Source organism: Hoplias malabaricus, chromosome X2 (genome assembly GCF_029633855.1).
Source record: "Hoplias malabaricus isolate fHopMal1 chromosome X2, fHopMal1.hap1, whole genome shotgun sequence".
NCBI classification, from domain to species: Eukaryota; Metazoa; Chordata; class Actinopteri; order Characiformes; family Erythrinidae; genus Hoplias; species Hoplias malabaricus.
In genome coordinates this window covers 42,535,213-42,547,446 of record NC_089819.1, presented here as the reverse complement: position 1 = coordinate 42,547,446, position 12,234 = coordinate 42,535,213, and the positions used below count along the sequence as shown (strand labels likewise).

General features: G+C 37.4%; 1 protein-coding gene and 1 non-coding gene across 3 annotated transcripts; both read left to right on the top strand.

The window, feature by feature from the left end:
- The first annotated feature begins 266 nt into the window (after nucleotides 1-266).
- On the top strand, nucleotides 267-11,093 carry LOC136677435 (WD repeat-containing protein 88-like). Of its 2 annotated transcripts, XM_066654953.1 has the most exons (11): nucleotides 267-489; nucleotides 1,402-1,512; nucleotides 2,305-2,393; nucleotides 3,977-4,040; nucleotides 4,181-4,319; nucleotides 6,098-6,227; nucleotides 7,676-7,860; nucleotides 8,987-9,069; nucleotides 9,178-9,246; nucleotides 9,819-9,917; nucleotides 10,726-11,093. In XM_066654953.1, exons 1-11 carry the CDS (start codon nucleotides 400-402, stop codon nucleotides 10,846-10,848), a joined length of 1,182 nt encoding a protein of 393 aa, XP_066511050.1. In that variant the 5' UTR covers nucleotides 267-399; the 3' UTR covers nucleotides 10,849-11,093. The 2 variants fall into 2 exon arrangements, 1 of the variants encoding a protein (XP_066511050.1); XR_010796356.1 differs by lacking the exons at nucleotides 9,819-9,917; nucleotides 10,726-11,093 and having other exon boundaries at nucleotides 8,476-9,069; nucleotides 9,178-9,229.
- Nucleotides 11,047-11,120, top strand: trnat-agu (transfer RNA threonine (anticodon AGU)). The gene has a single exon. It is a non-coding gene; the product is annotated as a tRNA-Thr (tRNA).
- The last annotated feature ends 1,114 nt before the right edge of the window (nucleotides 11,121-12,234 follow it).

The window sequence follows — 12,234 nt, the reverse complement described above, 5'->3', positions numbered from 1 at the left end:
AAAATCAGTATAGCATACAGCAAAAGTTACAGTGAATTCACTATGTAGTACTTTTCCCACATCACGTTAGAGTACGAAGTCCTGTTTGATTAATAAAGCAGTCATATGAGAAGAATTATGGCAAGTTTTTAATACACAAATCCACAAAACTCATGAAAAAAATCTAAATGTTTCAAGGATATTTAATTTTGGCTGAATGAGCCGCTAAGTTGTCGAATGTTTACCAGAGGTGTCCAACTACCAGAGGCTACCATGGGAACGGCTGGCGTTAGCGCAATAGCTTCAGTAAAAGTTGTGAAGAAGTGTTACGGTTTCTGAGAAGACTTTTTTAGCAATGGATACTTTGGGAATGGTTTAACCGCCGCAACAGGTTCCCCAGAGAACTCTCCACGGTAAGCAATGGACCCCCTGGCGCTTGACGTGCAGATACCTGAGGAGAAAGAAGAAAGAACGGTGGCCACACTGTGGGAGCATGAGGCGCTGTCTCAGGTTGGTTAAAATGGGTGAAGTGAGTTATCTGCCAGTCAATGCTGTCTTCTTTCTCACACGCTCCGTGAGCTAAATAGTGAGCAGTTGTCTTCTTTATTACATTCTTCATATACTTACGGTTTGATATGAGTCATTTACATCTTTAAGTTTACTGTAGTAGAATGACATGCTGTGTCACTGTAACTAAACTGGACAGTTACAAAATGTGTTTGTGTTTGCCTGTGCTCCATGTACCCTTTGGATAGTAGGAATACCTGCTCTGAATAGCAGTGTGCTCTTGTTAAAGGGGAGCCTCGCTGTTTCTTCAAAATTCTTAGCGCCAGCTACATAATTCAGAAACCAAATGTGTCAACAAATCTCTGTTTCAAAAGAGTAGCTGTCTCAAACAGGCAAATTCATACAGACACAGAATCTTATATCATAAACCTAAGGAAACAATCTTCAGCATTTGAGGCGGGGCTTTGATATTTTGCATATTCAAATTTCCATGCAAGACAAATATATAGCTAAGTTACATCTATGTCACCTTTAAGGCATTGAGGCTCTTTATTTTTAGAAATAACTTATAAATATGTGAATTTGGTGAACAGAGATTATTTTTTAGGGGTTAATCGATCATTATAAACATGTTGGATGTTTGGTTATCAACACCATTTTGGACAATTCAGATTCACACATTTCTCTAGGAAGCATTTCAAATCTCTTTTTATGCCTGATTACATCTCAGCCATTTATTATGCAGAAAGTTTGAAAATGGTGGCCTAAACACTAAGGCCAACTGCTGCCTGATTAAAAGGAAAAAAAGCAACAAAAAAAATGTATGAAGATGTTGATTAAACTGCCCTCATTTTGAGTTCTGTATTTATAATCTGGAATGTTCTAATGATTATGACAATGTGCTGTCTTTCAAAGATTCCTGTAAAGGTGTTAAGAGGACATACTGACTGTGTTACCAGCTGCAAATCCTGCTTCAATGACACACGACTTCTCACAGGCTCCCATGATAAAACTGTAATATTTTGGGTAAGAGCAAGGAAAGATTTTGGTATTTGAAATTTCACACTGTACATTCATTCATTGTCTGTAACCGCTTATCCAGTTCAGGGTTGTGGTTGGTCCGGACCCTGCTCAGAATCACTGGGCACAAGGCAGGAACACACCCTAGAGGGGTGCCAATCCTTAACAGGGACTCACACACTCACTCACTTACACACCTACGGACACTTTTGAGTCACCAAAACACCTACCAATGTGTGTTCTGGACCATGGGAGGAAACCCACGTGGACACGGGGAGAACACACCAACCTCCTCACAGACAGTCACCCAGAGTGGGACTTGAACCCACAATCTCCAGGACCCTGGAGCTGTGTGACTGCAACACTACCTGCTGCGCCATCGTGCTGCCCCACGCTGTACATATAATAACTATATGACCAAATGTTTGCGTACATTCATCTAATGATTATTCTTAAATGAAAGTTATTAACTTGGGGAAGTTGTTTGCCCTTTGCTTCAGTAACAGCTTCTATCCTTCTGGGAACTTTGCTCTCCACTAACTGCACTTGGTATTCAACATGGTGACCTCAGACTCATGATGACCTCATCCGAAGTGTCTTATACTATTGGCCAATATTCTCTATGAAAATGACACATCATGACTAAGCCAGCAGTGGATGTAACTTTGAGTAACTGATTTCATGTATGAGAATGAGTGTCTAGAAATATTTAGCATATAGTGTACTTCAGGTTTTCTTGAACATTTTAAGGTGCTATTCCTTATTCTCTCCGTTCACTCATTCTGGCTCTTTTTGTAGGACGTGGAGACTGGAGCTCAGTTGAAAGTGCTTAAAGGAGGACATTCAGCAGCCATTACTGGATGCTGCTTAATCCCAGAAAAGAACATGTAGGAATGGAAAAATCTTCCTTTACTATTCACTACATGACATTTGCTGTTTAAAGAACAAACTAGAGATTGGTCACAGAATGAAGAAAATGTTTATTAAACAATAAACATATCTGACACACTTTGTAGTGCACCATGCCTTCATTAAAGCAATTCCAAGCACAGATTTAAAATTTATAGCAAGAAACAGGGTATAGCAAAACCATTATTCAGCCCTCTATCTGCTGCATCTGTATGGCACAGTTGATTGCTACAGACAATAATTAAACTTGTATTTACTTAAAGGTGTAGACAAAAATCATTGTCTCAGAACATCCTTATTTTGAAAACCAGTGAACTGTTACTTCCACACCTATACACTGGCTGTGTTTTGCAAATGAGAGGGTTTCTGTTCCTTTATTAAATACAAGATAATGCTTTGAAACTGGCGTCTGTGGTAATTCACCATGACCTGTAGAAATGGCAGATATGAAGTATTGAGTAAAATGATTTTATTTCAGAGCCAAACCGACATTGTGTACATAAGAAAACATACTTAAGAGAAAATTACATAGAATACTTTTTGCTTTTTCTTTATTTAATGTGTCCACACTGCTTTAATAAATACCTTTTGCTTATTGCTGTAGAGTTAGTTTGTTTTACATAGAAAAACTACATGGAATAGTTATCTGACAAGTCAGAAACACTGGACTGTACCTGTAACGTCACAGAAATAAAGGGATATTACAAACCTCCATAGGAGATAGTAAGCCTTCTCAAAGATTTTGATGGAAATTTATGTCAAAATTTCATGTTAATAAGAAAACACATTTAATTCAATTTAAGTGTGTATCATGAAAATTATAATAAATAAATAAAATAAAATTAAAACAATATTTTTGATGTTTGCATGTGAAAATATTGATACAGTATGTTTCAAGAAGAAGAAGAATACTTAAGACAACGAGTGGTGCCACATGGCCAGTAACTCAACTTGATAACAGGCTTGCCAAGCCAAAGGCATTTAATATCCATTTACCTCTTAAATAAAATGTCATGTCATTGAAAGCTGGCACCACTAACTAATACACACTCTCACACACACCACAGTCTCCAATTACACTCTCCCTGTCAGGGTCTTTTATTGCACTGCCCTTTGTTTGCACACCCTGCTGCCACAGACGCTGTTGCCAGGCAACACTGGAAGCAAGGGACTCTCAATGGGATGCCTCTGTGCTGCTATGATCAGTTTCTTTGCAACAGCATCCACTAATTAATATATCACTCTGTGTTCTTTTCATTATTGAACTAAATATTGATGAAAATATTGGTCATGTAATATAGATAAATAAATGTGGCTACTACATTCTACAAGCACCATGAGCATAGGTATTGCGCAGCAAATTTGCCAGCATTAAATAAACACTATTAGTGTTAAATTAACATTGTGAGTGTATCGGTTTAACACACATTAACACTAATGGTTTTGATTTAACTCTGGTTTGATTGAACTCTAACCTCATCAGTTAGCAATAACATTATATTTATGATATACAGTTGATATTCTAAGTACTGAAAGGTCTTTTTGTTTTCTGTTCTTCCAGGGTAATTACATCCTCCTGGGACAAATCTGTGAATGCCTGGGACCTAGAGACTGGCAAAATACTGGTAAATTATTCACACCACCATTAGATTTTTTCTTTTGTTATTTCTTTTTATCATCACTGGTCTCAGTCTAATATGAGTAGGAACATGATGAAAAAAAATATTTATCATCTACTAATGCAGACTGTGTGTATGTTTTTCAGTGGACAGTAGCACAGGGTGGTTTGTTGATGTCATGCAGTGTGTCGGGGGATGGGAAATATGTGGCTTCAACATCAGACATGGAGAATGCGCTCTATATTAACTGTGTTGACACAGGACAGAAACTGCATTGCATGCAAGGTAGAGTGATGTTTATTGTAGTTAAGTCTAGGCAATGTGTTTTGAATCACATTGTCATAAATATTTGTTATTATATTCATATTTGTCTTTATATTCATTCACACTCATTAATTCGCGGTCTGTAACTGCTTATCCAGTTCAGGGTCATGGCGGGTCTGGAGCCTACCCGGAAATCACTGGTGCATAACATTCGTTTAGTTTCACCTTGATTGTTTTTCCTGCTAGCTACCATAGACGCATATATTAAAAAGTAGTAGGTCTGTGTGGGGCATGATTACGGGTGAATAATAACCCCTGACATGAGACTTATGAGTAGAATGGAAGTGTGGCCACACTAAGAACTGTAAATTATAAATGCATGCAGTGATACCTTGATGTAACTCAATTTGCTCATATATCAAATTAAATTTCCCCATTAAAATGAATTGAAATGCTATAAATGTGTTCCAGCCCCACCAAAACCACACCAATGTTTTTTGTTGTTGTTTTTAACTGATTAAACTGAGGGCACATTTCTCAGAAAATTCATAAGTTGATTCACTCGTAAATCAAGGTTTCACTGTATTTTGTTGTTGAGACTTCAAGTTTTTTTTCCTGATTTTCATAAAGTTTCTACATAATAGAGGTTTTAGCTGGAATGTAAATACGTGGCGTGGTTCTGCGAAAAAATTCTTTGGTCATATTGCAACCTTACTTTAATAAACAATGAAATTCCTCTTCTATATTTAGGGCTTGTTGACAATCCACGTTAATATAATTTAGATTAATTGGTACCACTTTGACCTGGAGGTGTGGGTTCAAGTCCTGCTCCGGGTGACTGTCTGGACTGACAGGAGTTTGGTGAGTTCTCCCCCTGTCCATGTGGGTTTCCCCCAGGTGCTCAGGTTTCCTCCCTCAGTCCAAAAACACACATTGGTAGGTGGATTGGTGACTCAAAATTGTCCATAGGTGTGAATGTGTGAGTGTGTGTCGCCCTGTGAAGGACTGGCTCCCCCTCCAGGGTGTGTTCCCGCCTAGCGCCCAGTGATTCCAGGTAGGCTCTGGACCCACCGCAACCCTGAACTAGATAAACGGTTACAGACAATGAATGAATAAATGAACGAATGAATGAATGGTACCACTTTAGAATAAGAATACACTTAAAGGTTTATAAATGATTTATAACTGATAGTAATATATCAATTATAACACACAGATAGAAAGGGCAACATTTACAAGTTTAATGCCAAATAGTAAACCCACATCCATCTACACTTAAACCTCAGATCTGGCCAGATTCTGACATTATCTTGTCTTCTCCATCAGTCAGCATAGAGCCTGTTGGCTTCATCACATGTTTATTAATAGGTTTAACCATTTAATGAGTTGACCACCAATAGAGTGGCTTTTTATACATTAATGATAATGTGGTGTACCTTAACATGTGTAATGACTAAATCTACACTCCCAGGTCTTAGCTTATATTTTATATTGACATTTTCAATAAGTTCTCTGACAATTCAGTATTAGACAAAAGTCACTGTCGCACTTCCTATCTCTGTTACAAATGATTATTAAAGACTTTTAAAGTGTTTACAAGCTAATTAATAACCATTTAATATACGTCCTTTTAAACAATTAAAACATTTTAAATGTAGTCCCATTTTAAAGTGGTACAGATTGATTAAATATTTTTAAGTTACTTATTTTAATATTTATTTTTTGTCTCTGAGAGTATGTTCAAAGAGATGCTTAGCCTACTGTCTTATATGGCAACATATTTTGTATTCATCTCACAGGCCATCATACGTCTACAGTAATGAGCTGTCAGTTTGATGCCCAGAGTCAGCACTTGGCCAGCGTATCAGCAGACAGATCCATTAAATTATGGGACCTCTCTTCTCACAAAACCACTCTGACCATTAACAGGTACAGACATTACTCTATGTGAGTTATGTTTAGATGGCTCAGCTTCTCCCACTTATGTTTCAGTGATGATCTACTGTTGCTCATCATACAATTAGTGTACATCTGAAAAAGAGAGACTGCTGTATACATGTGCTTGGTATGCAATATTTGTTATAATTGTTGTAGACAGATAATACCTCAAATAAGATTAGCCTTTTTACTTATCACTGATTTAAATTTAAATCCTTTAGCAAATGCTCTTATCCAGGGTGACTTACAAACCTGCTCTTTCATCTTGTTCAGTAGAAATAGGATTAGGGTCTCTGTACCATTGAACTATGATGCCTCTAGATACAGGGGTTTAAACTGAGCCCTAAAGGGAGAAACTAATATTAAACCGTGAAGCCACAATCAGTGATGCCTTGGAGAAATGTTTAATAGAATATATAAAGAAATATCAAGAAATGTCAGTGCCCGGGAAAGAAAAACAATTCAATTAAGGAAATTCAAGATGTTTTGATAAGTGCAGAATGAATGGTCATTTGTATAATGCACTAAGAGATGAGTCTGCATTTGAAGACAGTGCGGGACTTTTTGGACAGCCAGTTCCACCATCTGCCAGTCAGGACAGAGAACGGTTTTAATAATTTTTTTTTTTTTGAAAATACATTATCAAAAAATCTAAAACTGAATATATTGTACTTATCTGAGTTTTACTCTTTATGACAATCTTACCACTTCTTTTAAAATAATTTCAATTAATTCTGTGTGTTTTGTTCTTAAAGGAGATTTTTTTTATGTTTCAACATGATGGGTGCCTGCAGTTTCCACTTTAGTCACACTTCAGTCAGAGCATAATTATCACATTTTACAAACATTGATTAAACCGTGAAAGGGTGATCACTGGCTGAAATGGCAGACATTTCTGCAAATGGAAGAGCACCACTCAATAAATATTTTCCATACAAGCTACCTAGACCAACTATCTCATCAATGTTTAAATTATAGGGAGCCATGAAGTGCTTAGAAATCCCAAAGGAGAAATTAGCAATAATCTCTGATCTAAAATAGATAATAAAATAAAACATTATATTATTTATAGTAATACATTTTATGTTGGCTGATATCCAGCAAGGCACAAAATAGGTTCTGATTCTTACACAAAAATGTTTAGATGACTAGTTACACTTCTGTTCTAGTAATTATTATTTTAAAATAATAGTCATGTTTGTACAATTACTCTCTAAGCTTCAACTAAAAAGCAAACATTGGAAACTAAATATATCCTGTTTGGTCAGATACGATCAGGATTAGTTTAAAATTAATGGGGCCTCTACTTTTAGCATAGTACAATATGTGAATGTTTTTTTCACTGAAAAGGTAACATATCAGCATGGTAATGGTTAATTTTAAGTTTGTGCATAAGGCGATCAGTCACTTAAGCATTTACCATTTTTTCCCCTCTCAAGTGCCCACACAAACGTCATTTCAAGCTGTTGTTTCACTCACAATGGTCATTACTTGTGCACGGCATCATGGGACCGGACACTGCAGCTGTGGGATGTTAAGACAGGGTCGTTCCGCACCAAGGGAGGAGTCCAACTCAACAAAGGCCATGATGGTAGCATCAGCTCCTGCTCCTTCTCCAATGATGGTACTGCTTAGTATTACCTTAAAGCCCATCTACTGTTAACCAAAGTATAATGTGAGTGGGCAGATAACACCCACAATATTTGAAAGACATTCATGTGATTAGCCACTGATGTGGAATGTTTAAAATACATTTCTGACAGGCCAAGCCAAAACCTGGGCAAAATTGATAAATGGAATTATTCATCAGGCTTAAAGGGGCATTCCGGCCTAAAACTAGAGTGTAATATCTCATTCGTAATGTTATGCCATATACTAAAGCACATAATTATATTGCTCAGAATTATTGCTTTAACAGAATTCATGATTACAGCATCTCATTATGCGCAACTGGCATGCCTCAGCTAGTCTAATCTCTTTAAGCTATTTAATACAACCAAGCTAGAGTTACTGTAAATGTTGTGCTGATTAGTGAACAGAATCATACCAAATACAATAATTCTATTTTTTTAAATAATATTTTTCCAATATTTTTGTTAAGTACGAGTTGGAAAAAGAAGCTAAATTGAGATAGCTGTGTGGTTATTTTGCTAAATTTAACTTTTACCCTTTTGCCATCTTTTCTGTCATGTGAGTAATCATTATTCATTCATTATCTGTAACCACTTATCCAATTCAGGGTCGCAGTGGGTCCAGAGCCTACCTGGAATCATTGGGCACAAGGCGGGAATACACCCTGGAGGGGGCGCCAGTCCTTCACAGGGCAACACAGACACACACACATTCAGTCACGAGTCGCCAATCCACCTACCAATGTGTGTTTTTGGACTGTGGGAGGAAACCGGAGCACCCGGAGGAAACCCTCGCGGCCACAGGGAGAACACACCAACTCCTCACAGACAGTCACCCGGGGCAGGAATTGAACCCACAACCTCCAGGCCCCTGGAGCTGTGTGACTGCGACACTACCTGCACCATGCCGCCCGGAGTAATCATTATTCCCCATTAAAATAATGATTGGCAAAGATTCAGTACAATTATACTATAGCAAGAAGAAATTTGGCTTCCCAGGTAAAAGGTTTACAGTCAGAAGAAAGAAGAAGAAAAAAAGACAAAAACAAAAACTTGACAAATCAGTTGGAGTTTTTCAAAAGTCACATATCCATAATATTCAGCTGATTTTATCTACAGCTTCACTTCTGGTGTCGGGTGCATATGACAGGACTATAACACTGTGGGACATGAAGGGATTATGTAAAACTCTGGTGCTGAAGGTAAACAAATTTCACGTTTGCTTGCCATCAGTAAAATAACCTTTTTATCATACTGCTGTAATATTGCTCACCGTGTTACACTGTATTTGTGACATTTTTCAAACTCAGGGTCATTTGGATTGGGTGATAGATGTTGACATCACTGCTGATAAGAACTGGGTGATTTCTTCCTCAAAGGTAAAGCAATGATAATCGGCTTATGATTAAAAGGCTTATTGTTCATAAGTTAATTACTGGCCTGATAATTAATCTTCATGTTGTGGAGGCTATGGCTGATTTGTTTTTATCTAAACATGGCTGGTTACTGAAGAACTCCCAATGACAGAGTGGTAGTGGTCAATAAATGCAGCTATTCTGGGCTGGTGGATGTGATCATTTATCTTTTACTTTTACTTTTTTATAAACAATAGACCTGATAAATATGTGTCCTAAAAACAAGTTTTTAAAATGCATTGTTGACAGAAATAAATACTTTGTTTACATCTCAATGACATATGTTTTCTCCTTTAAATCTACTTTAAATTTGTAGTTTGGGTAAGATAAGCTTGTCCTGTATCACAGAGGAACTGAATAATCACATTGTCATATTCAGTTTGAGTTGACTAGGAGTGTGTGTGTGCGTGTGTGCGTGTGTGCGTGTGTGCGTGTGTGCGCGTGTGTGCGTGTTTGTGTGTGTGTGTGTGTGTGTGTTTGTGTGTGTGTGTGTGTGTGTGTCTGTGTGTGTCTGTGTGTGTGTGTGCATGCTTTAGGACTCTACCGTGCGTTTGTGGAACATTGAGCAGTCAGAACACATACCTACGGTCATTGAGACCAGAAGAGTTCAGGGAATGGGCTTTCAAATTCTAAAGGTACTACAAACTACATTTAAATTATTATTATTATTCATTTTGTATCTTTACACATACTGAGCATTTATTTGTTCTTGCACAGAACCTCCCATTACAAATTAACTGATAATAGAAAAAATGAAATAGAAATTTCTCAGTTTTACAGTGACACACACACCTGAATATTACCATGCACACACACAATCAACCATTACCATTTCAGTCTTTACATTTTATCTATGCATACGTGCACTCATGAACATAAACGAACTATTTAAAAATTTCTCAGTGCAGCAGCTGTATAAGAGGTAGAATATCTAGATAAAATTAATTAAATATTAATTTGAATTACTTTTGAACTCTGGTGCATTCATAGATAATTTGCATTTATATAAAATCAAATGTATTTTTCTTTTTTTAATGTTCTTTTTACAAACAGTCTGCCACTTTATTTTGTGTTGATCTGTTTTAGATTTTGGTGGATGTTGCCACCTTATGAATTTATTAAAAGGAGGTGTGTGCACTTTTAATATTTGGTCTGATTCACTAAAGTGTGGTCAGATGTGCAGTTTTAAAATGAAGGAAAGCAGTGTTGTACTAACATTTTCCAGTAGCTTTTCTGTGTGATTTTCAGGTGGCACAAATATAACCGTGGTTTACTTTCCTGTTTAATGCAATCACTGAATCAAGCACTATTTAATGAGTATTTTAAGGCGTATACAAACATTGTTTTCTTTTTATTATGCACTTTTATTTCAATATATTTGTAAACACTTAATTTTACTTGTGTGAGGAGCACACATTATCTGGTTGACATGTTTCATTTTAGTGTGAAGAATGTGGGAAGTCCTTTTCAGTCTCTCGTATGGAGAACACAGACCTGATCACCAAGTGTGTATTCTGTCGCCTGGAGACCGAGTCCAGATTACTGCCCGCTCCTCCCTGTCTCTGACTGAGCTGATAAACACTGTCCCCTACTGGAATCCGTGTCAAATGTGCTCACAGCGACACAAAGAGGCCTATAGAATGGCAGATAATAGTATGGGTCTGTATATTAGCTTTTATTTGTATGTTATATGTTAAATAAATGTATAGAATAGCACGAAGTATTTCAACCTATTTGAGCTGTAATTCGGGGGTGGCGCTCATCGGCGCCGTGGCTTAGTTGGTTAAAGCGCCTGTCTAGTAAACAGGAGATCCTGGGTTCGAATCCCAGCGGTGCCTTTTGTGAACGAAGTGTTTTAAACATGAGTCCAACTGTTGTTGTGTCGAGTGGCCATTCTGTTTTTGGAGAATGTTTCCAACATGGATAAGCTGCGAAGATACACCACAGCTACAAATACATATGAAGGCAGATCTATGTAGTGTGAAAAAGCACTAATGCTGGGGACCACTTTGTTTCTTTGGGGCTGAGAATAGACCTTAAAAAAGAGTCGATTCTTCGAGTCCAGGTATTTGTGAATCTAGACATGGAAAAAAAAATCTAGACGTGTAGAAAACAGAAAACATGAAATGTACGATTTTCTGTTTTGCAAGAATAAATGGCAAATAATCACCTTGATTCTTACTGTGTATTTTTGATGGATGTTGTTTACAAGAATAATTTATTGTTTGATCTTCTGAGAATTAATAAAACGTGACTACTACCAAGATATCATTGAAGAGTTTACTTACTGTACTAATATTACTATATAATATTTTTTTACTGTTCAGATATATCAGAATACATCAGTCTTTGAGTTAGTGTATTGCTGTTAATGGTAGACGTGTTACTGGGTTATTCAATAAACCGGTGGAATTTATATATATTTAGTTGAAAAATAAATAAAAAATGCGGAGTCCATGAATGACTCGGAGTCGACTCGGACGTTTCTAGAACCGAATCAGTCCATGTGTCTGAGCCGGTTGGAGCTGCAGTACGCCCCTCGGCCAGATAGAGGGCGGGCTTTCACCGCTACATTCACTTGCAGCTGAAAAGGATTCTTCAAAAGGATGAAAACAAGCCGTGTCTACGTCTAAAAGCGAAGCCTGTGAAAATAAAGAAGAGACGGACACGACCGAGTCTTTATTCCTGACTAGAGTCTTTTCCGGAGTTGACCTGGAGAGAGACACCAGGTGAATGAAGGAGTGGCGCTCACCACAGCTCTGAAATCTCGGGCGCTTTTCACCCTTGTTTTCTGACATCTTTAAGTGCACCAGTCGCTGCTATACTTTATCGGGCTGGAGCGTCTGAAGTGAATCCTTCGTGCATTTGGCTGTGTTTGTTTTGGGGTTTTTTCCGTTCAGTGTTGCAGTTCTTGAACATTGTAAGCGCTGTTATTTTAATGAAGAGCTTGTA

Bases quoted from the DNA above. Each gene is read 5' to 3' on its own strand.
- LOC136677435 (XM_066654953.1), top strand. From the start codon at position 400: ATGGACCCCCTGGCGCTTGACGTGCAGATACCTGAGGAGAAAGAAGAA. The intron at 6,228-7,675 runs GTACAGACATTA...TCCCCTCTCAAG, and splicing joins ACCACTCTGACCATTAACAG to TGCCCACACAAACGTCATTT. The intron at 9,070-9,177 runs GTAAACAAATTT...TTTCAAACTCAG, and splicing joins GTAAAACTCTGGTGCTGAAG to GGTCATTTGGATTGGGTGAT.